The 24,809-nt window shown below is 44.1% G+C and overlaps 1 protein-coding gene across 1 annotated transcript in view; it reads right to left on the bottom strand.

The window, feature by feature from the left end:
- Window positions 1-3,995: 3,995 nt before the first annotated feature.
- The window catches only part of LOC146197636 (NT-3 growth factor receptor-like), a 23,417-nt gene continuing 2,603 nt past the window's right edge, over window positions 3,996-24,809 (bottom strand). The window contains exons 2-9 of the mRNA XM_084597215.1: window positions 21,304-21,378; window positions 21,016-21,087; window positions 20,145-20,213; window positions 19,010-19,179; window positions 11,820-12,128; window positions 11,523-11,720; window positions 9,200-9,310; window positions 3,996-4,084 (exon numbers count right to left, since the gene is read on the bottom strand). Of these exons, the coding sequence (XP_084453341.1) occupies window positions 3,996-4,084; window positions 9,200-9,310; window positions 11,523-11,720; window positions 11,820-12,128; window positions 19,010-19,179; window positions 20,145-20,213; window positions 21,016-21,087; window positions 21,304-21,378 (1,093 nt within the window). The remainder of the gene's footprint in view (window positions 4,085-9,199; window positions 9,311-11,522; window positions 11,721-11,819; window positions 12,129-19,009; window positions 19,180-20,144; window positions 20,214-21,015; window positions 21,088-21,303; window positions 21,379-24,809) is intronic.

Genomic DNA, 24,809 nt, shown 5'->3' with positions numbered 1-24,809 from the left:
TGAAGGAAAGAAGCCAACAGTCGGCGAGGCCAAGGAAAGCGTTGGGGATGGTACTTTATGTATTTTTTTATGTTTACTTGGATAATCACAGAAATTAGTAATGAATTCTGTTTAGGGGAAAGAAAATAAACACAAAGTAGAAGAAAAAACAACGTGCCGATGGTGGGAACCGAACCCACCACCTCCGAATATCGCGTCCGGTGCTCTTCCAACTCAGCTACATCGGCCTCTGTCCCCCCTGCTACTTGCTTGGGTATTTACGTTGTCTGTATACGAACCTTGAGAGTGTTCACCAGCGCCACCCTCCCACCATCGGCACGTTGCTTTTTCTTCTACTTTGTGTTTAATTATCTTTCCCCTAAACAGATTACATTAGAATTTCTGCGATTATCCAAGTAAACATAAAGAAAAATACATAAAGTACCATCCCCAACGCTGTCCTTGGCCTCGCCGACTGTTGGCTTCTTTCCTTCGTGTATTATAACGAGCACCCTCATTTCCCCTCAATTGATCTGCTTGTAGCTTACGGGGGTCTCGGGTCTGGCAGTCTTGAAGCCATAGGTAGCGTAAGAGGGTTCTAGCACAGCTTTCGCCCTCGCTCTTGATCACGTTCTACGTGACTCTGGCGGTAACAAAGGACGTCCCACGTCCACCGCTATGGTTGAGGGTGGCGCTGGTGAACACTCTCAAGGTTCGTATACAGACAACATAAATACCCAAGCCAGTAGTAGGGGGGACAGCGGCCGATGTAGCTCAGTTGGAAGAGCACCGGACGCGATATTCGGAGGTCGTGGGTTCGGTTCCCACCATCGGCACGTAGTTTTTTGTTCTACTTTGTGTTTAATTATCCTTCCCCTAAACTTATTACATTACTAATTTCTGTGATTATCCAAGTAAACATAAAAAATATATAAAGTACCATCCCCAAGGCTTTCCTTGGCCTCACCGACTGTTGGCTTCTTTCCTTCATGTATTATAACGAGCACCCTCATTTCCCCTCAATTGATCTGCTTGTAGCTTACGGGGGTCTCGGGTCTGGCAGTCTTGAAGCCATATGTAGCGTAAGATGGTTCTAGCACAGCTTTCGCCCTCGCTCTTGATCACGTTCTACGTGACGCTGGCGGTAACAAAGGACGTCCCACGTCCGCCGCTATGGCTGAGGGTGGCGCTGGTGAACACTCTCAAGGTTCGTATACAGACAACATAAATACCCAAGAAAGTAGCAGGGGGGACAGCGGAAGATGTAGCTCAGTTGGAAGAGCACCGGACGCGATATTCGGAGGTCGTGGGTTCGGTTCCCACCATCGGAACGTAGTTTTTTGTTCTACTTTGTGTTTAATTATCCTTCCCCTAAACTTATTACATTACTAATTTCTGTGATTATCCAAGTAAACATAAAAAATATATAAAGTACCATCCCCAAGGCTTTCCTTGGCCTCACCGACTGTTGGCTTCTTTCCTTCATGTATTATAACGAGCACCCTCATTTCCCCTCAATTGATCTGCTTGTAGCTTACGGGGGTCTCGGGTCTGGCAGTCTTGAAGCCATATGTAGCGTAAGATGGTTCTAGCACAGCTTTCGCCCTCGCTCTTGATCACGTTCTACGTGACGCTGGCGGTAACAAAGGACGTCCCACGTCCGCCGCTATGGCTGAGGGTGGCGCTGGTGAACACTCTCAAGGTTCGTATACAGACAACATAAATACCCAAGAAAGTAGCAGGGGGGACAGCGGCCGATGTATAGCTCAGTTGGAAGAGCACCGGACGCGTTATTCGGAGGTCGTGGGTTCGAATCCCACCATCGGCACGTTGTTTTTTTCTTCTACTTTGTGTCTAATTATCTTTCCCCTAACAGATTACATTACTAATTTCTGTGATTACCCAAGTAAACATTAAAAAAAAAACATAAAGTACCATACCAACGCTTTCCTTGGCCTCGCCGACTGTTGGCTTCTTTCCTTCATGTATTATAACGAGCACCCTCATTGCCCCTTGATTGATCTGCTTGTAGCTTACGGGGGTCTCGGTTCTGGCAGTCTTGAAGCCATAGGTAGCGAAGAGGGTTCTAGCACAGCTTTCGCCCTCGCTCTTGATCACGTTCTACGTGACGCTGGCGGTAACAAAGGACGTCCCACGTCCGCCGCTATGGCTGAGGGTGGCGCTGGTGAACACTCTCAAGGTTCGTATACAGACAACATAAATACCCAAGAAAGTAGCAGGGGGGACAGCGGCCGATGTAGCTCAGTTGGAAGAGCACCGGACGCGTTATTCGGAGGTCGTTGGTTCGGATCCCACCATCGGCACGTTGTTTTTTCTTCTTTGTGTCTAATTATCTTTCCCCTAACAGATTACATTACTAATTTCTGTGATTACCCAAGTAAACATAAAAAAAAACATAAAGTACCAACGCTTTCCTTAGCCTCGCCGACTGTTGGCTTCTTTCCCTCATATATATATATATATATATATATATATATATATATATATATATATATATATATATATATATATGTATGTGTGTGTGTGTGTGTGTTTGTGTGTGTGTGTATGTGTGTGTGTGTGTGTGCTGCAGAATATTCTAATATTATTTCGAAAAGCCCTTGCGGCGTCATTGCTGAATTAAACGTTATTTTTGACTGCCGCATTTCCCGACTGGCAGATGTGTGTGCTTGATGAGGTGACGCACTCTTTCGGCGCCGACGATATCTTGCACGCAGCTCCTGGTGCCTCTGCCTAAATGCACCCTCTACGTTTCGCCTATGCGGCGAAGCACCCAGTTAATGGGCAACGACTCTGAGCTGCAGTTGTAGCCAAGATACTAACCGTACAATAGTGTGATTACTGAAGTATCCTTTACTTTGTGCGATCCTTATGCATCCTACATGGCTCCAGCACTGGTGCAGAGTAAAATGTATATATAAATTTTAAAGTCTCAATGGCTCGCGTTGCTTAATTTCATGTTGTTGTGCTTGCGATACCGGGTATATTTGTGCCCTGGTCAATTTGTTTGTGTGGCCTCTGCAGATAATCATCCCGTAACATTCCACAATTCTGCTTTGCATTTTCAGCTGGCTGTCTACTGAGAGGAGATAACAAAAAAAAAAAAAGAACACAACAGCCGCTCCTACGAGTGCTATTCCCACCAGATGGACCAGTTCATTCACTGACTCAGCCACTCGCAAGTCACTTGCTCAGTCGTACACTCGCCGACTCGCTGGCTTATTCATCTACTCACTCCAACTCACCCACTCTAGCTCACTCACTCACTCACTCACTCACTCACTCACTCACTCACTCACTCACTCACTCACTCACTCACTCACTCACTCACTCACTCACTCACTCACTCACTCACTCACTCACTCACTCACTCACTCACTCACTCACTCACTCACTCACTCACTCACTCGCTCACTCACTCACTCACTCAAAATAACGGCTTGAGGGGCAAGTTGGTGCATCATCGTATTCAGATATGTGGCGCAAATAAACACAAACACCTGTGTTTGTGTTTATTTGCGCCACATATCTGAATACGATGACTCACTCACTCACTCACTCACTCACTCACTCACTCACTCACTCACTCACTCACTCACTCACTCACTCACTCACTCACTCACTCACTCACTCACTCACTCACTCACTCACTCACTCACTCCAAAGCGGTACTCCTGTGCTTAATCAGCCCTGGTCTGCAGCAGCGACGAAAGTTTGAAAATCACAGAAACCTTGCAGATTCGATGAGTTTCTTTATTAATCACAAATCACAGAAATGTTACATTTTCGATAAGTTTCTTTATTAATCACCAGAACTATGTTATTTATTCATCATGTCTAACTACACTCGGCAAGAAAGGAGAAGCAAACGGTTGGCGTTTTAATTACCTCTATAAGAAACAATATCAGCGCTCAGCGTCCCCGGAGTGACCACGAAAGGCTACAGCTACTCGGTTGCCGCACGTACCGTGAGGATGCACCAGTCTGCGCCAGTTTCACTTCGCAGAGGCGAAAACCACTGGCACCAAAGCTGCTACGATCGTTGCAAATGTGCTAGCAGCGACTGAAACTCCGAGGCATGCGCCTGGAACAGAGATACGAGAAAAAAAAAATAGAACAAAAAATGTTAAAGGGAAAGAACATTGACCAAAATAGGTAATGAGATTACGAAGGAAGTAAAAATACATTTCGGCGTATAGTATATATAGAGCACTGCAGTATCAGAGAAGCACAGAATTATATTTTTAATTAGGCACTGAAATGTGCATGAAAACGACCAAAGTGGCCTCTTGTGGCGAAACGCTGTAGTTATCACTGTAGTAACCCACGTGACCACATATAGAGAAAACATCACAGGTTTTCGTAAATGCACAGTGTTGTCTGTTCTTTCAAGAGTGATCTCATTGCTTTATTATATTTTGCTCTCTCTCTCTGGTGTGACCGTCCGCAAAAGCCACTTTCCTTTCGCATTGCTTATGATGTGCTTTTGGCAGTCATCGATGGCGCCGCAGTATTTTGAATTCTTTGGATGAAGCGGTGACTATGGCCCAATTAAGCTTCCGTCGATAAGGCGTTCCTGTCCGTAACACCGTTAAATTGGGTATAGAAATTAAAATAGACGCTATTTTGTGCTCAAAATGGCTAATCACTGTCTGGAAGGGGATATTTATCTTAGTTTTCGGTACATCACGTCTGTCAATGTGCAATCATCACCGCTACTCAAGGTTTCCAGCATCGGACTACATAAAAATAGGTGCATGCAGGATCGAAAAATTCTGGATAAATTTTTCTACAGCCTTTCTGACAAAGCTACCACGCAATCAACCTCTCGAGACAGGAAGCTTTCTATTGCGCCTAAAAGAAACAAAGAAACAAACAAAAATTGACAGTTATTGGACGGCGTTCCGCCCCTTTAAAAAGCGGATTCTATCTGCAGTCATAATCAATAACTGCGCACACTAACTTCAGGAATACGTTCTGTGCAAACCGTTGTATGTAGTAAATGAAGTGGGTGATTTTTGTGTTCACATTTAAAATTTTTTATTTCATAAGCTTTGAAAAATCTGTTGATGCGGTCTGTGCAGTTGGGCATTACAACAAGGCGAGAATCACGCTCAATAATTGAAAGACTAAATATAACTGATCGACAGTTTCATTTTTCTGGTTTTTGGAGGCATTGCGAAATTGAAGGACATCAACAAGAAAAATGAGCCCACTTTCCAAGTTTTTTAAATAGGCAACGTGGTTCAAAATGTTGAACGTCAAAAACAGGCATTTGAAAGCTTCTAGAGGTCCGTACGCGCACTGCATATATATAAAATGGCTTTACTATTCGTCGTATTTTCTCCTAAAATTCCATTAACTTAACCCACATCCTCTCTGCATTCGAACAGATCAGAAATGTGAGCGCTGGCATTTTGTAGATGCGCACTGCAGGAATCAGGTGCGCAATATCCGCTTTGCAGCACAGGCAATCTACACAGACGGCAGCGCTGTAACTGTAGCTTTGTAAATAAAAATCTCCAAAAATGAAAAGGAAATCATCCTGCATAATGTATGCTGCACTGATAACTCGAAGTGTTGCAATTTTCATAAGCTTTCACTTTTCACGGGTCATTCGCAAAATGACATGTCTGTTTCTGTTGTGTTAAGAAGTTGTAATTTTATTGTTTTTAAGGCTTATTCTTTGCGCGTTATGCCAGCAAAATTAGGCAGGCTAACTTGGTATGTTCTGGGCAGCCAGCCAGAATTTTCTCAAAACGGAAGCTACTAGTAATGTTATGATTACAAGCAGTAGCTTTTAGTAACGAACCGCTTTTCTGTCGGATAAACTCACCGCTAGGCCGTGGGCTAGAGTTAAAGCCCTGTCTTCTTCCTGCAAGGCGACACATGCAGTATAAGCAATGACGCAACATATAAGTAGGAAATCCTGCATGGAGATGCTTAACATATAACTGAAAGTATTTGGCAATAACAGGTAGTGCAGGCATTGCTCTTAAGACTTTTAAAATGCGATATAAAACCTCAAAAGCCATCAATATTTTTCGTACACCTTCCAGACTTTTTTTCTTGGCTTAGATGATAGAAAGGGGGGCAGAATAGTATACTAGAAGAGCCCAAATAAAGAAGCATTCCCATCTTAATAAGGGAATAAGTATGACTGTTATTCCTCTAGCAAGCTTACCTGGCCAAATTGAAGCACCTGGAGGTTCTTTGTATTTTGGTTCAAAATATCTCCCATCTGAAAAGCATTAAATAATTATCTGCATTATTCAGAAAGATGGCCGATTGTTATAGAATATGCGAGAGGGCTCCTAGGTACTGCCGTTAATCTTTTTTTGTGTTTCAGTGGTAAATTTGTGTTTGGTATAAACATTTGTACAAACAAAATTCTGAATCTATTTCACTGGATTTAATTACCGGGTGATAATCTCTCACACATGCCAAAGTTAGCGTGTCTGTGAAGAGCTCAATTTAAGAAAAAAAAAAAAAAACAGTGCGAAAAGCAGGGACAACAGAGAATAACAGAAAAACACAGCGCTGTTGTCCCCGTTTTTCGTGCTGGTTTTTTCTTAACATGAACGCATTATAACTATCCTAGTTCACCATGCACATTGATGTCTGCATAGAGCTCTTTACGTTTGTTCCCAAACCAAATTTTAAACTGTAAGCTGCTATAGTTATGAAGATAGCTCACAGACAATTTGAACGGCAAGAACGCCATTAAAGTTGCCTACATCTTGAATCGCATTTTCTCAACCTTTAAAATAGAACAGGTACTTCAGTTTTAATTGTTCAGTGCCGCATGTCTGTCGTGATGAGCAGGAAAATTGTCGATAATCTTTCACAACATCCTTATTCGTCTTAAAAACAATGTGTGCACATATTACATAGATGTTGAGCCTTACTTGCGGGGTCTAACTCATATCACATGGATAAAGATTGTGCCAGACAGAAACTTCGCTAACGCCATGTACTTAATAATTTATTTTTGACAGCAAAATAGAGCCGTTAATTCCTTGCCGAGTGACAAGTAACTATAGACAGCTGTTCCGTGTTACATGGCAACACACGAATAATTAACATCAAAGGGAAATTATTTCTATACTGCAATGTAACTAATTTCGTACCTCAGCAAGAGAGCATTCAAAACTTCGTTACAATCTAATCAGTGCACGAAAATCGCCTGTCGGACCAGTTAAAGCTCAGTAGGAGTAAATATATGGGCGGCACTTAAGCATCGCCTTTAAAGGTATGATTGGACAATCGTAAAGCTTCCCATGTGCGGCTATCTCCTTGCGGGTCCTTTTTCGCATAAGTGCATTCTGCTAGTCGCCTAATCATTGATACCTTAATTTTTGCCTATATTATCTCATACATGCTTAGTAACATGCAGTAGTATGCTACCAAATTATGTGAAAGGCCACCTGACACTGATGTAAAGCCTCGCTTTAACGACGAGATGCAGTCGTGCTGGCGTGGCCTAAGGATAATGTGTCCGACTCCGGGTCCAAAGGTGCGGGGTCGATTTCCATTTTATACTTCAATCTCAAAAGAGGTACTCGTGTCTGCAGTTCCTACCAGCTCAGCCATGTCATGCGGTCTCGTGACGTCACATAACTCGCTGTCGCTGACCAATCAGTGTCCGACTGTATCCCCCTTCCCCAACTACCACGTGTCAGAGGCACGCTCATAACGAGCGTGCCTCTCGCGCATCTTCTCACAGCGATGACAACGGCGACACCGCCGACTCCGGGTTTTGTGGAGAATGGAGCCTTTAACGCAATGCAATTAAAATGACGCAGACTAAGCGTACAGGAGAGAACCATAGTGCTGCTGAAATGGTCTATGGCGGAAACAGGGCCTGCGTGGTTGAATGCAGCTGCTCTTCACCATATAAGTTCCAAGTGAAGGAGGGGCCGAATTGGCCTCGAAATGTTTGGACTCATTTTTTGCAAGGTTTCCTAGGATCTCTTATGCTGCTAGTGTAGATGTATGAGGGACTGTTTATCATTCGTATTAGGGTTAATCGGTTCATTCTAGTGTAAATGATCTGCTCAAAACACTGCGTCCAATAATTTCAATGTTCGGATTGATGCGACACATTCAGGAAAACATTTATGTGTACTTGCTCTTTATGGATTCGTATACAGTTGATTTTTGGTTTGCCAACAGGCTACCTTTCTACCCTCCGGACACGTTGGTTATGCATGTATTTGAAGAGCTAAAAAGTTCTCACATCGCTTCAAGTGTGTCCAAAAGGATCGTTGGCCTTTTTGGTGGCACTCGTGTTGCACCTTGTCTGCGAATGAGTCCTCATATAGACACCAAGCATAGTTGTTCCACAAATTGCTCCGTGTACTGTATGCTGCTAGGAACGGTTAAAAACAAGAACTGGGATAAAGAGCGGCATTGCGTTTCTAATCAGGGATGACATCCCGCACGTCCGCATAGTTAATTAGCTGTGTGGGTGACCTCGTGAGAAGTTTGCAAATGAAGCAATGAAATCAATAAGCGCCCCTTTTTCATTCATTCATTTTTCATTTGACAGTGTTAAAGACCTTGCTCTAATAAAATCCAGTGTTGGCGTGGAGAGCGAAAACCCACGGGCATGCATCTCTCTCGTAGGCGGTAGCTGGCAGGTGACGTGCGTATCCGTGGGCACTTATTGGTCGTCGAGTCATACAACCTCATGAGATCACATAACATTGCCGAGTTAGCTTCTTCAAGATGAGCGAGTGAAAGGGAATACGAATTTGCTGGCTCTCGTGGATGCTACGACAGAACCGCTACACCCAGGCCGTGCAGGCACTTTTTTATTGCCAGGTTGGGGCGAGTTTTATGTCTACATTTGATGGTCTTTCACACAACGTTCTAACTTATCGCTTTATGATAATGAGCATACGTGAGACAATAGAGGCACATGTTAAGGGAGTTGTAATTAAGCGACCAGTAAAGACAGGAGCCATTAAGTTTCTCGCACAGCACACAAAAGGCGGAGCTTGAGTGTCCCTTCAATTTGTTATTGTGAACTATTACTGATGTTTCACACAGGATGCCGCGGAAGTAAGTGAAAAGCGCGGGATTCTACAAGCATTTCCACTGCTTGACCTTGAAGACCGTGGCTTTATGTTAACGTTGATGAAATTTTGACCGATTAGCCATTTCTGTTTCTAATGTAATCGAATAATGTTCTTACATGGTGGGAAGATCACCTCGAGACTCCGGTTGTCAGCGCCGTACTCGTTTTCGATTATCAGCGTATAGAGCCCCGTGTTGGATGGAAGGTCCGTGAGGAATTCCAAGTAACCTGTGTGGAGTGGCGTTGAAAGCTGTTTGCGTTATTAATTAATATTGAGGCACGCTGTGAATATTATGAATTCTCAAAGTGGAAAGGTACTGCCGAAATAAAAAAAAATATATAGCACAACCTTCTGCTTCGGCCTTCTGGTCAGAAAAAAAAAAAGAGGATAAACAGAGCTGATTTAGCGTTTTCGAAGCACATATCGACACTGGATGCATAATAATCTGCTAGACAACACAGCGCTGACTATCAACTGAAAAAATTTCGAAAGCACTGCAAGAATCTACAGTGGCGAAATTCGAAAGCCCGGCGTTGCTGCAGCAAATGGTACAATTCGCGCCCATGTTCGAACACAACCAGCGTTTTGTTGCACGCATCAAAGCTCACCGGCGTTCTATAATATTGGAATAAACAGAGCGAAGTACGAGGGCTGCTTGTAACGCTTGTAAGTTCTATAATATGTTTACAGGAAAGGAAAGGTTCGATTCCTAGTGGAGACATGATTTTTATTTTTCTGATGACGTCGGCACTATGATATACAAGTGAATACCATATCTCGCGGACGCACGGACGGACTCGCTGGCGAGTAGTGAGCTATAAAAGACTTTCTTTCGCCTTAATATTTATTCAGAAATTCAGAAAGTACTGCATTTATAGCCTAGTTACACAGTCGGCAGCATTGAAAGTTGAAGTGACGAAACAACAAGAAAAAGAGTAAGAACAGATAGTACTTTCGAAAAACGCATGTGCCGTCTTCTCCCCCTTAGACTCAAAACGACGTGAAGCTCGGTACAATGCCCAAATAAGATCAATCAGGAAAATCTTGCACCCATCGATTGTAGGAACGCAATCTGATTTTTGTGTGGGCTCAGTGAAGGCTTTCCTACACACGTATTCTGTCCAACCTTCTTGGATGTAGTACGCTTCAACAACTTTACGCGATTGAATAAATAACTTGGTTTTGCTTCTGTACGATATCCACGTGCTTTTCGAGTTTTATCGACAGCCTTCACAGCTATATTCTCAAAATTGCTAATGCAAATCAACTCTCTCAACTTTCTGCCTTTCATAAGCTGATTTGTTTCTGGTGGAAAAGCTCCAACTTAGAGGCAAGCAAATTTTCGGCCTGTGCTATTTATTTGGTTATAGTCTGACTTCGCCGCACAGGCGGCCAGGTTTCGTTTCCTGGATCAGGGTGAATTTTTGGCCAAATACGGAGTTTCTTTGGGAGTTGTATATAGCTTTACTTGTACTCGCTGGCTGCATTACCTTCGTTCTAATGACTGATTCAGTTCAGTTCAGTTCAGTCGGTCAGTCGTGTCCGACTCTTCGTGACCCTATGGACCATGTCTCGCCACGCTTTCCGGTCTCTCACTATCTTCCTAACGTCACATAACTTCATCTGCAGCGCCTCGAGGATGCCATCTAACCATCGCGTTCGCTGCTTACCCCTTCTCCGGCGACCCTCAACCTTTCCCAACATCAAATCTTTCTCCAGCGACTCCTCTGATTACTTTCTTATCATAAGCAAATTTTCTTTCAAGCATGCTGTTGCAACCTGGCTACGAGAAAAGGGCGTGTTTATATGAAGCCCTTTCTGACGTGAGGCCAAACGTATCCAGGCTGCATGGTTTGCTTCTCATGCAGTCACATAGTGGAGCACCTAACTTCGTCATAATTCAAGCTATAAATCTGGGAAAGGTAACGAGAAGTTGTGTTTTCAGCTCACAAGAACTTTTGATATCTAGGAAAGCCATAGAGGTTCTAGTATGGGAGAGCAGAAGCAAAAAAAGAAAACCAACCATGGAGCCTGCTTACTTTTGACAAAGATGGTGCCTGATATGGGCGAAGCATACAGCCCTGCTGGTAAATGGTTATAACAGTAACCTATAACGATCTATTCGATTGCTGCTATGAACTTTTATTATCTTGAGTCAACCTACGGCATCTCGCCCAAATCGTAAAGCAAGGCCATTTCGACAAGTAGTTTTCCCATCAGACAAGGATAATAAAAATCAAGTGTAAGTTAATGTCACAGTCGCTGGAATGTCATAGTCAAGTGTAAGTTAAAGTCACTGGAATCTAAATCGCTGCGACATCGGGATGGCGTCCATGTGGACAAACAGTGCTAAGTGCTGACCGCTAAGAATATCTTCACTTAAAGATAAGCGCAGTTCCTTAGCATCGTGACACCACGGCCGACTAGCTGTACACTTGCCTCTGTAGATGGCAGCGTCGGTCTTGAAGTTGCGCACGCCGTACTTATTCTTGCCGTCTTGCAGCAGCCGACCGTTTCTGATCAGCTGCCTGCCGTTGATGTACCAGCTATAGTTGTAGGCAGGATGGGCCACCGCTATGTACTTTATGTGCTGGTAGTAGCTCTTGCCAGAGCTCATATATGTGATTCGAGGGGGTGCTGTACAATCAATCAATGAATGAATGAATCAATCAATCAATCAATCAATCAATCAACCTCAAACTTTCGGAGAAGGACGATGGGCGTCGCGACACTCACTGTGGATGATGAGGCTTACTTCCGCCGTGGAGCGGCCCACAACGTTCTCCGCGTGGCACCATAGAATGCCATTGGCCGTGCCGTCAACTTGGTGCAAGATGAGTTCGCTGGTCCTGACTTGGATCATCCTGCCATCGGGTCTGACCTCCTCGGATATAGCGTTGGTGACGTCGAAGGGTGACGCCTGGACTCGCGTCGTATTCCAGTACACTTTTGGCGGCGGTTGGCCCCCACCCCGGCAGGTGAGCGTCACCCGCTCTCGCTCGAGCACCGTGACACTCGAGTTGATCGCCTCCACCTTGGGCATGTCTGCGCAGATAAGCACACCCCACGCGGCTGTCTCTTTTATCTCGTATTTATTTATTTATTTACAGACATAATGCTTTCGATGGTTGAGTCCAAGCAGATCGGGCACCAGATATAGGAATGAAGAAAGGAGATAAAACTATACAAATTAAACTAGTTCACAACATAAACGGCACTTAGAACATAGAGTGTGCGACTTCATAAAGCCATGAAACTTATAAGGAACGTTGAGGCAAAAGGCAAAAATATACTAAACAATCGAGGAGCCTGCAAACCAGTTAGACCTGGTACTCAGAAGCAGCCACGATTCACTGTACAAATTCAGAAACCCGAGCACTAAGTCCATGCTGGCGCAATGAAGCTTAGGCAAATATCCCCCCCCCCCCCCTCCCCTTCCCCTCCTTTATTTCTGCGACTGCCGAGCAATGCGCGATTGTCACTACAGCTCGCTTTGCTGCTCTTATACAGAGCACATCTCTCGGCCGCTTCGCAGGAATATGTACAGAAGTATGGGTGACACCACTTCCAGGTCTCCTGTGCAGGAACTAATGACCAATCGCTCATTAGGACTCGAGTGGCCAACGCTTGACAGTCGGGCACTCGGCGATATTGGGCAGGAAAAGTTGTCCATAAATTCTAGTATGTAAGCGTTTTTTGTTACTTCAAACTATATCTTGTTTTACATGACACACAATGTACAGCCTGCACATTTCTGCGGTTCTAAGTCAACACGCATGGTATGCGTGGGCGCCATCACTAAACTCTCTGACGGGCTCAAAACGCAACGAAAAATTTCTGTGAATGTTCGCGCACATTCAGCTTTTTTTTTTTTCTTTTTTGTGAAATATGAGGAACACTGAAGAAGGTTTTTTATTACCATATTTACTCGCTTCCTAAGCACCCCATTTTCCATGATCGCGCTGACCGAAGGTGTGTGTGTGTGTGTGTGTGTGTGTGTGTGTGTGTGTGTGTGTGTGTGTGTGTGTGTGTGTGTGTGTAGAAGGAGGGGGGGAGGGGGGGGGAGGGGGGGGGGCATGCTTAGACTGGAAAGGTCTAAAATGATTAAAATGACCGACTTCCGTTCCGGCCCTCAAACAACTGACACCAAATCAAGCCACCCAGCCGCTCCCGCGGTGCCCGTGAAACCTACCGAGCTTTCGCCAAGGGCGGGATAGACAAGACGACGCTACGGATCTTAGGCGGAAGTAACATCACCTATCACTCCATCGTATGGTTCCCGGCACACATGGGCAGCTTAGGGGGCGGCCTGCGGAATCTCAATGAGATCGCACACGAGGCGGCGCGAGGCCTCATCGACCGCGTCCCTCCGGTTTCCCCTGCTACTCCACATATCGAGTACAGAGATCAATTATTCACGTACAACGAGCTCACTAAGCACTTTTATCTAGGCAGACGAGCATTTCCCCTCCCGGGTAAGAAATTAACCCGCAGCCAATCAGTCACGTTACTCTTGTTCCAAACGAACTCATACCCCAACCCCTGGCGCATGAAGCACATCGACCCAGACTATGGTGCAGTGACCGTGTAGACTTAAACCATATGCTGTGTGGTTGTGCATCGAGCGACGCCTACGCCAAGAACAAGGAACGTTGGGACAAAGTGTTAAAAAGTGCTTCACTACATGATCAGCTTCGGGCTGTCCAGGAGGCCCGCGCGGCGGCGGAGAGCTTCGGGCTCTCTGTGCCGACGTGGGAGCTGCCCTCTACACCTGGCGCCTAGCCTAGGCGCCTCCAGGACCCCTACAGTGGGAAATAAAGTTTTACCAAACCAAACCAATAACAGACCCACGTGACAGCACGCGGATAGAGATATCGGGTCGCTTTAGAACGGTTTGCGGCGTTTAATGCGACTCCTGGCATGTATTGTCTGCGGATAGCAGCACATGAAGCCAGAGATCAGGCCACAGACGCACTTCAGGTCAGCTTTGGTTCGACGACAGAGTGAGCGAGTGGGCTCGGTGGCCTTGGATATGAGCAATTCCCGTCAAAAACGGGGGTGCTTAAAGTCGCATGCAACGTTTTTTCACAAACTTTTTTTTTTTGCAAAAATAAAGGGCGTGCACAGATTCGCGAAAATACGGTAACTTCGTACGTCACATAGCCTGCTTGAATGCGTATGGTAACGTCGGCAAAGCTCTATTTATCAGCACTTCACTCCTATGATGCTCGAATGTGTACGACGAGACAACGGAGATATTGGCTGCAAGCAATGGCAACCCCTGAGTGCTCTTCCATTGAGTGGCAGTGCCAGTTGTATCGTCTAGCTTATGCATATAGACTAGTGGGTCGAGTGCGCCAAGATACGGTCTAATAAAATGTCTCTTAGATGAAGTCCAAAATTTCGCGTTCCCTGCAATTTAAGCTTGACCCTGCTGACACCGCTATTGACATTCCTTCCTCGTAGTACGCCGCGAATTCACACATTAGCTCACCTAATCCCACAGGGACGTGCAAGTTTGACCTAATATCTGGTAGTAATTTGTGGCATCATTCGGTGCAGCTAACAGACGGCAACAGAATAGCACTTGGAAACGGCCTTCACTGTCGCCTCTAAAGTGCTTCGAAGGCGCTGAGAGAAGCTAGGGTTGTTAAGCAACTATCATTGCCCCAGAACATGCTCTCTTGAAAAGGGTTAAGTTGACCCAGTGACAGGGGAATATTAATGACAGCCATGTGAGGCTGCTTCATGCGTCCCTGTTTTGACAGCACATTTCGGCTTTTAGCCTTGATAATGCATCCTTTGCTCAGCGGCACGCAGGAATGCGAGGTTTGCTACGCACTGTTCGAGAGAGCACGGCACCCTAAAACCCAGTGTGCTGCTGCCGTGAGACGCAGCCATCAGGTCGCGAGAGATGCGCTCAGCGTGGAACGCTAAAAGGCGAGTTAGCCGCTAATGGCTCACGGACCATTCTGGACGGTTGGTAGGCTTCACGGCTGCACCAGCATGCGCCGCAGCTAAAGCGTGCCCTTTTTACTGGCCGTCAGCGATGGCGGCTGAGGGCTTGGCAGACGGAGCTATGGTTACATGGCAGGAGAACAGCCAGGAAATATGCCGCCCTTTTTAGTCTCCCCCATGTGCCACGGTTGAACTACTGGCACAATGCCCTCAGCCCCGATGCCTTTAGTGAAGCCACATGGTCATAGATATAACTGTAGCTCTTCTGTACGTTTGGTAGATATGTAGTTTTTGATGAAGTGGTCGCCTTCAAGGTCTTGCATATTATACATTTGTCAGCTGCGTCACCCTCCTGCATGCTCTGCTTTCTTAACGCAATTAAACGCAAGGGATGTTCTATCCTTTCAAAATAGGATGAAGTATGTGCTCAGCTACTGTATATAACGACGCTTATAAACACTCTTTACCACTTTGTTGCGTTCGTACGCTGCCCCATTCTGCTAATATGGTAGACTTTCGTACTGCTTTTGTTGTTCACACATACAATGCCTTTAAAAAACTGGTGCCAATTTTTACCAAATCTTTACTATTCTAGGTTTACCGTAGTACTACTGTCCCGGAAACTCTTATCATGAGCCTTCTCAGACGAGTTTCAATGTATGTCCTCTGGTTCCACGATTTGACCTCTGAAGAGCCACAGGTGTTAGTCACGTACGCCACGTGCGCGCTAGCTGCCGTGGCGAGGAGTTGGTAACATAGTCTAGGGAGTCTCCATATGAATGCCGTCCTGCGACGGAAATAGTAGTGGCACGAGCGGGCGCCAGATTTGGTGGGCCAGCCTCACTGTGCGAACAGTGACCGCTAAAATTTACAGGCCGCCATCAATTTGTTTTACGGAATTGCAGATTGATTTTAGTAATAAAGGGGCTCAATATCTGTCACATTTCTGGGCAGACACCTGTCCCGCGCCGTAGAAGATTGTGTAAGGCGGGAGTGTAAGAAGGAAGGGAAAGAAGGGCCGTTGAGGAGGGCTGCAAAATAACTTCGACCACCTGGGGATCTTGCTGAACTCCATTGGTATCGCACAGCGCCTGGACGACTTTGCGTATTTCCATCGAAATACGGCTGCCGCGGTGTACCTCTCACACTTTTTCTGTTTTCCCTTGGACCATTGTGGCTTCACCTTCTGCGTCCACATTTTGGCCTCACCAGCAGAGCCTATGAATACTTTCGCATTAATAGACATTGAAACCAGCAGTGCGTCTTATATCAAAACAGCTTTCGCTCGACGTTCTGGTGTTGAAACCCTCTAGTTTTGTCGGACAGACATTTTTACTCAGGGGTACACTCATTACCAAAACGGACCCATTATCCGCAGGATGTTTATTGTAGTGTGCCTAAAGTTTCTTTGAGATAATAATGGAAAAAATGCCTTGACTAATAATTAGAGATAGTTACTTTGAGTGAGGGTAAAGTTTTTCGAGAAAGTGAAATAACTCATGGTGAACACCAGAAATCAGAAAATCATTTTAATTTACAACTATAATCAGCTACATTCCTACGGTTATTTTTTGTCACTTTATGCTATTATAAATCGTGCAGATTCGCACCCAGTGCACATATAGAATAGTATCTGGGCACTAGTAATATCCATATGCATTTTTATAATTTCTAAAATTTCTATAATTTCTCATCGCACTGTGGCTCAACTAAATTTGCAGTTTCTTACTCAATACAAAAATAGAGTTAGCAGTGTCATCTAAAACGCGTCGAGTTGGGGCCTATGCGCCACGTGAATTCCCGTTCCAGTGAATTCAGTACCACGAGACTTTCCGTGCCACGCCTCGGCTGGAGTTGGGAGCAGCGGGGAGCACCGCTGCACGAACTGGACCGAGAAGATCACGGGGCGCGTGCGCCACATAGTGACGCGTTCTGGTAGATATCGCCGAGTGCAATTTTCAAACTGCGCCAGAAGTGGCCGAAATTGATTGAGTCATAGCACAAAGGGTAATTATGGTTTTGATATTTTAAAAGAGGGCATTTTAATGATGACGTGCTAAACAATGGTTGCAAGTAGGCGCATATCTTCAAAGGATAAAAAATTAAGTTTTAATATGGAGTTAGTAGTTACCTAGTTAATGTTTTTCAACTGTTTTAGGATGCCCAGCAATGCTCGAAAGATCGAAAAGCATTTTTTTTTTATTAAATGCAACCTTATTTCGCCACAAAGCCTAAAACGTTTGGTACACACGCATATATCCGTGGAAAATACCACAGGTACGTAATCCATGCCAACACAAGTCGGCAAAATGCATCCTTGGAGCAAATTAACAGCATTCATATTTTTATGCATTATAAGCAATCTATGCATCCTATTCGTAACGGTGACCATGACCGAAGGCACGTTTTGCCCTATCACTCTTCGCGATTTATGCGTTGCGCGGTCGATTTGGTAGTGACTGAAAAGATCCCATCACACTATGTCAAATTTTTTCATATATATTTATTAATTCAAACATTCGCAATGCTAGAGTAAAATTCCCCTTTATCATATATATTTAAGGTTCTAAACGCTAGACTGAAATCACCATACTGAAGCAAACTGCGTGCTCTTTTAGGAGAGTCGCCTCGTGACCACAAAACGGGAAAAATAGGACCACAAGGAAGCATTAAAATTTCCATTTTCAGCGCGTCAGGAAAGAGCAAGAGAAGCTATTGAAATGAAATAACAATTGAATGAGCGTTACTTTTTATGTCGCGAGACATACCGGAGCGCTGGCAAATATTATGTTGTGACAAGATTCCGATTTGACCATGGCCGCATAAAACGTACTGTCAGCGAAGCATGACTTAAGAACCTTCTCCGGTACAGAATTTATAGCTATAGCTGTTAACGGCATGTATCCTTGTTATTCGGCGTTAGCTGAACCTCCCGGTGATTAGCAAAAATTAAGTGACATCACGGAACGTCACTGTAACGCACCACGCTGAGAGCTTTCATCATACTGACGACATTGGGGACAGCGTAGTGACACCATAGTACTAATACGATAGCGTTGAGTGTGCCGTTCAGCTGAGAACCTGGCGACCCAGGCACTGTGCAGAGAAAATCTGGATTGATCAAGAGGGCCGGGACGTCAGATAGGTTGTGAATATAAGGTTACAACATGAACAAGTAAAAAAAAAAAAAAAAACGACACAACTATGTCAAAAACAAGAGAAAATATTCTGTAGTTCTATCATATTATCTGACTTCCTGATGTTTCGTATACTCCCCTGTAGCTTTGCAGTTTTTTCTGTAGCCCTTTCTTCTAGTCTGTAGTCTGCAGTTTTTTTTTTTTTTTGTAAAAATAGAAACATCTATTTTTACTACAAAAGTTTCTTCTTTTACAACAGGTTCATTGCCATGAACAGCACAAAAAATCTGTTGTAACACCAGATATTTTTCTGTAATTTTTTTCGACTGGGGATGGCATGTAAGGATGTAGATTCATTGTATCAAAATAAAATTTGGCTGCGAGGGTAATCGAACTGCGGAAGTTTGTGTCACTATAGTCAGACACGCTACCCCTGTAGTCCGTAGAGGTACATTCGTTGGAGTTTTTTAAAGGGAGGCCTTGTGTACCTTGCGGCAAATATAGAGCGAATATTAAAAATAAAGAAGTGCCTTTGTTTCTGAAACTCTTTTATGATTTTGTTTTCGTCTGGGGTGCCCCAAGGTAAGGAGGGGCCTTGATGACACTTATTAACGAGGCCAGGGTGCACAAAACGTGTTTGCACATACACCGTCGCGGCTGGCTGACGCCTAGAAATTTTGTTCTTATTGAGCGATAGTGGACAATCAGGAGTCGAAATATGTTAAAGCCATCTCTGCGGCTGTGAGTCTTGTTTTGTAGCAGCCAATAAAAAAAAGACAAAAAAACTACTAAAGAAAGGGTAGACATTCAGTATTCAATAAGCGCATCTACCGCATCCGGTGATGGGGTAGGAGGCCAGGAGAACCGGCTCCAAGCTTCCCCCCGGTGGCCAGCACTCCATCTTGTGGCCTAGGGGCCCGAAGATACTGTTGTTACATGATATATGTTTCTGGATCCACTTGCTGCTGCAGTTGCAAGACAGCTTGTTGTCGTTGATCAGCCTGCGCATAGTCGAGCCGAACAGGCGCAACTCTACTTAGCATACAAAATTGATACCAATGGGAGCTAATGTGACTGACGTCTAGCATTTATACCATAAATACGGGAGCCTAAATGAGAGATCTGTTAGCTGTTTTGATCACTTCACCAAATGACGAGTTATTTAGGAGTGTTTAGGTGACTTATTAGAGTAACTGAGGGCTTTAAGACATATGGTTCTGAACAACAGCTGGAGAGTTTATATTGTTAAAAAAAAAAAGGCTTTTTAAAGTAGATACTTGTAATAATGTGTCCAATCAGCTAAGTGAAAGGGGACGCAGAGTCATAGTTCGAACATTAAATGGTTTCTGGTAGACTGAACAACAATTTTCAAGAATTTAAGAATGGCAGAAACAGCCGGTGTGATACGAAAGGAACGTTAAAAACGAAACGCTATTTGAAATGTTTTTTCCGATATCTTAGTCAATAAGAAGATAAATATCACGTGAACCTTCCACAGTGAATTAGTTACCCTTCCTTTGTCTCTAGATATGACACCAAGCTCTGCCAAGCATGCCTGACAGACATCCATGTCCTGCAATGTAAGGGTTAAGATTTGTTTTATCATGCAGTTCTTACATTCAGACCATATCCGTCGAGTAGAACCTTTTGCTACGAGGCAGTAAAATATTATCAACAAAGGGTTAACACCTGAATGCTGAGATTGAAGTGAGTTTCAATTTAGGATATATGATTATTACAGCAGTCGTGTTTGTTTCAGTTTCTTCAATCGGAAAACAGCGATGCCGAGCAGGTTTACTTTTTCGTGTTTTTGTTTGTTTGTTTTTCCCTGCTGGCCTAAGCTCGTGCTGCTTGCTCGCGTTGAAACCAGTTGGAGATTGTCTTGGCACACGGCTGAGAATGACTCGTACAGCCTAATTTTATAAAGTACCCAGTCAGGAAGCTCTTTGATAAAACAGACACTTACAATTCGATCCCGCTCAGTCCTTCGATGGCAGTCCAGGCGATAATTTCTATCTGGTTGAATCTCAAGTCACTGAAATAGAATTGTAGATGAGCGCAAAAGCCATGTCTAATTTTGGGAAATCACGCGTCAGTTTCCGCGAAGAGAACATCTTTTTGCAGGCACGGGCTCTTTTCATCAACCTTCAGGGCGCGAACTGCTTTTTGTGGTCTACCCTAATAAAATGTATGGCACCAGACGCAACTAAACGGCTTGTACTGACAATCCGTCAAAAACAGTACAAAGGTGCGTATGGGAGTGGAGAGATATGGTAAATATTAATACGTTGTTTGATTAATTGGTTGTTTGGTTGATTGAATGATTGACTGATTGATTAAATACCGTTTATTCTATTTTTTGCGTATTCAGTGGCAGTACTGGGCTTGTGTAAATTATTAAGGATATTCTACTCTCTTTTCTATGGTACAATAAGGGTAGAGAAATACCCTACGTTTAATACTTGCCCTATATATATCTCTACATGCTGTTTACAACCAGGTCGACGTCAAAATCTGTCACAACCCGATGTAGATATCGATTGTAAGAAAGTGTTCGATTGAGGAGAATGCAATTTTGAAATAAAAATATTATCCTATGCCACAGCTTCTATGACAGGACGTGTTCCAGCATAGAAATTATCACCGAAGCCGCGAAAAAGAAGAGTCTGTCTCAACACAGATTTATGGTAGCCTCATATTCAATTTCTTTCACATGACGGCTTTGCTGAAGAGCTGGAAAAAAAGAAGTTGCTTATGAAGCACGATGCAGCCTAGCAAATAAGAATTAAAAAAAAAATTAAACCTAACTTAACCAAGTAGGCTAGGCGATGACTTACATCTTCTGGATTTCTCGATTGTTCAGGAAGGCTTTTGGAGAGATGTACTTGAGGCCGCACTTGTGAATTGCCCTTTTGGAAAGTGAAAAATACGGCAAAATAAGAAACGTCATTTGCTAAAAGTAGCAGCGAAAATATTTTTGTAGCAGTGGTGCAGAATATTCAGGCATTAAAGCAAAATGCCACATGCTAATTTAAGATGATTTGAGAATCAACCCACTGTCGAACAAACTTGTACGGCTTGAAAAAGTGCCAACATCAGCACGAAGTATGAGCAGTTCCACTCACAGTGTTTTCAAAGCGGGATACCACTGCAGTTGATTTTCGTTGAGTTTCACGAAGTTTCTTTGATTCTCGATGCGTCTGCAAAGCAAAAGATAGAGACGAAGCGTGAGTTAGAATAATAGGCATCCTCAACGAAGCGACGAGCAATCAATCACCCGCATGCGTTACCTTACGCTGCGTAAGAGGACGAGATAACAACGAGAGTGCGAAGTGGTCTGAAGATTGAGCCCGTGGAGCCAAGGGTATTTTTTTGGCGGTTTGATTTATAGAGTTTAACTTCCCAGAGTGACTCAGGCTATGAAGGGCGCTGCAGTGGAGTGCTCTGGATAATTTGGCCACCTCGAATCCTTTAACTTGCGCTGACATCATTCTGGCTCTGCTTTTTTAAATTGAAAGTGTGGTCACAGTTAACCGTCATAACTGACAGTGGATAACAGGCTAGGTTTAACGGTGTATGCAACTCAGAGCTTTCGAGATTTTTTAAGGCGAAATCCTTTCTAGGCTCATGGAACAAAATTTCGTGCTAGAGAGTTGTGCGCGAGATCTGTGCGCGAGATCTGTGCGCGAGATCTGTCATATTCCTCGAGATTCCGCGAGATCTGTTCTTGTCTGCTTGCCGTTCGAACTCACACTTGCCGGAGAAAGTGTTACATATGCTGCACCTCTCCTTTCCTGTAAATCAATTATAATTATATGTAGCATTTAAACAAATGCCGATAAGAGGCAAACGATGAGAGGCAATTGATAGGAGAGGAAGGGTCGGCTTTCGCTATTCTCTTCTTAAGGGTCATCTATAGGAGACCCTCTAATATATTTTTTAAAAATCACTGGCGCAACAAATCACTTGTTCAGACTTGCTATGTTGTTGGCTTTTAAGCTCGCTAACTAGTTTTACTCAAACCGTACTGGGCTCCTTGTGCCTAAAAACCGTACCCCAGAGCTGTCGGGAAAAGCTTGTCATCATTCTCAACATGCCTGAAAATACGCACCTGATATCGTATAAAACATTTTACGCCGCCGTTTTTATTGATGTGTGGCTTCTGCCTACAGTCGAACTTGTTCACATACAAAAGGTCTGAAACACGCTGCCGCGTATATACCGAAAAGCTTTCTCGATATTGGGACCGTCACTCGTTCATAAATTTTCAGCACTCGAGACGTGAATGTGGTGTTCGAGAGCGATCACTGAAAGTTACGCTTGCTGGCGCTCCCCTGTAGTTGGCCGGAAGGAGGGTGTGGTATGGGCGGAGGCATATAAGGTGGGTCTGCTGAAACGCGTGCAGAGATAGCTGGCTCAGTGTGCCTCTATTACATCTCAGAAATCGCGTGTTTTTGGCTCCTATGCGGCCGCGTACTGTGAAGTTTATCAGAACGCGGCTTGTAGCAGTCGAAGCGAAGACTGTTATATAAAACCGAATACGGTTATAGGAATGTGCAGTAATTTCAAAAGCATGCCACACGAGTCTACCGGGGTAACCGATAGTTGCGTAGCTGCTCGCTTAACAAATAGGAGTTCTCTAGATGTCTCCCTCCACCTGTCTCTCTTAAGCACGCTTTTTTATGACGTGGATTCCCATTGGGCAGCAATGCTCTGTGGACACGCCTGAAAGTTTCTAAGATAAATATTCGAGTCAAGCTGTACGTGCAAGCCATTTTGGTCGCATCTTGCCCAACTTCGGTATAAATTGCAAGAGGCTATCACCAAACTTCTTCCCCCCACAGTCACACTGACGTGGATTCTTGGTCACACTCAAGGCAATCAGGTGGTGAATCACCTGTCCCGCGAACTTCACCACAGGGCGCCTAGGATTCCCTGGCCTTAAGCCTGGACCACTACCTTATATCAGTGGGACGCTATCTTCATTATAAATACGAAATAAATCTTCACTATTACAAGATTAAGGAATCTATTTGTGCCGTCACTCTTTCTAAGAAAGCTCTCCTCACTCCAAGCTATGCGCTCTTGGCCAGTTCCATGTTAATGCCTTCCTCATCTCTGTCTTGTACTAGTGCCCCAGACATAAAAAGGAGCACACAAATGAACAAAATTTCGTTTCGCGGTGCACCTTGCAAGCGGATGCCCTTGTGTATAGCTTGGGTGCGTGTGGGTAACCCGGATGTTCAGCTTGACATTCAGGGTGTTCGCCTCATCAGCAGCCCGGACGAAGAACACTTTTTCCTGGACAGGTCCGTGCTCCGTTTTCTTTTGGGTTCACTAGTCCTTAACTGGGGGAACCCTATGATAATCTGGAGCGTTCTCATTTCTCTTGACCTTCGACAGTTATACCCCATCCATATTATCGATGCCGTCCTTCCGCAATGCGGAGGGCTCGGGTAGCCTCGGATCAGCTGACACGGGTGACGCTGGCGCAGGATATTATCGATGCTGAGTTCTACGTTACATTAATGTTTTTCTCTCTACGTTTGTCTGGGGATACGAGGATGCGAGCGGACGGAGTTTGTGTGCTCGACGTCGCTGGCTATGTGTTCTGCAGCTGCGCCGCAGTCTGTCAGAATAAGCAATGTTCTCGAAAGTGTTTCGGGGTCCTTGCGGGGACAGTGCGGCACATATATGGTAGCTCTCATTCCTGCAGTGCGTAGTCAAGGTAACTGGTCAGTCCCAGGGATTCGTTTCCTTTTAACATGGGATGACTTAAGGCGCAGCCGTGCCCAGAACGACTTCCGGACAAATATCTTGGAGGATGTTTGTATTTACATCTAATTTACATATGTACAAGCTGCACTGGTCAACCTAGACAGCAAGGTTAGTTTAAGCTAGGGACACTCTGCAATAGTACTTCTGGCGAACAATTTTTTTTAGGTCAGTTCCTTCCAGTCTGTTATGTCGGGAAGGCTGATTTGGCGAAAACATATGCCCAGTTTCGTCAGTGTATCTCAGACCCAGGTCGTATATCTCTTTCAGTAGGCATAATTCAGATTTTGTTACTGATTCCCTTCGAAATTCTGTGACGAAAAGTTCCAACCATCGGCGCGTTGTATTTCCTTCCGCTTTGCGTTTAACATTCATTATCCCTTAAATCATCATAAGACTAATTCTGGTCAATACCAACCACAAAATATATAAGAACAAAATTATCCCAAACGTTTGCCTTGGACTCCTAGACTGCTGGCTCCTTTAAATTATATATATATATATATATATATATATATATATATATATATATATATATATATATATATATATATATATATATATATATATATATATATATATATAAGCAGATAAATGAAGGGGAAAAGAGGGTGCTCGTTATAATACATGAATGAAAGAAGCCAACAGTCGGCGAGGCCAAGGAAAGCATTGGGGGATTGTACTTTGTTTTCTTTTCTTTTTTTTTAAACAAAGTACAATCCCCCAATGCTTTCCTTGGCCTCGCCGACTGTTGGCTTCTTTCATTCATATATATATATATATATATATATATATATATATATATATATATATATATGTGTGTGTGTGTGTGTGTGTGTGTGTGTGTGTGTGTGTG

The sequence above is a fragment of the Amblyomma maculatum genome, chromosome 3, assembly GCF_055883805.1.
Source record: "Amblyomma maculatum isolate TAMU_Amacu chromosome 3, ASM5588380v1, whole genome shotgun sequence".
NCBI classification, from domain to species: domain Eukaryota; kingdom Metazoa; phylum Arthropoda; class Arachnida; order Ixodida; family Ixodidae; genus Amblyomma; species Amblyomma maculatum.
The sequence above is the reverse complement of the archived record's forward strand: the minus strand, read 5'-3'. Positions and strand labels throughout refer to the sequence as shown.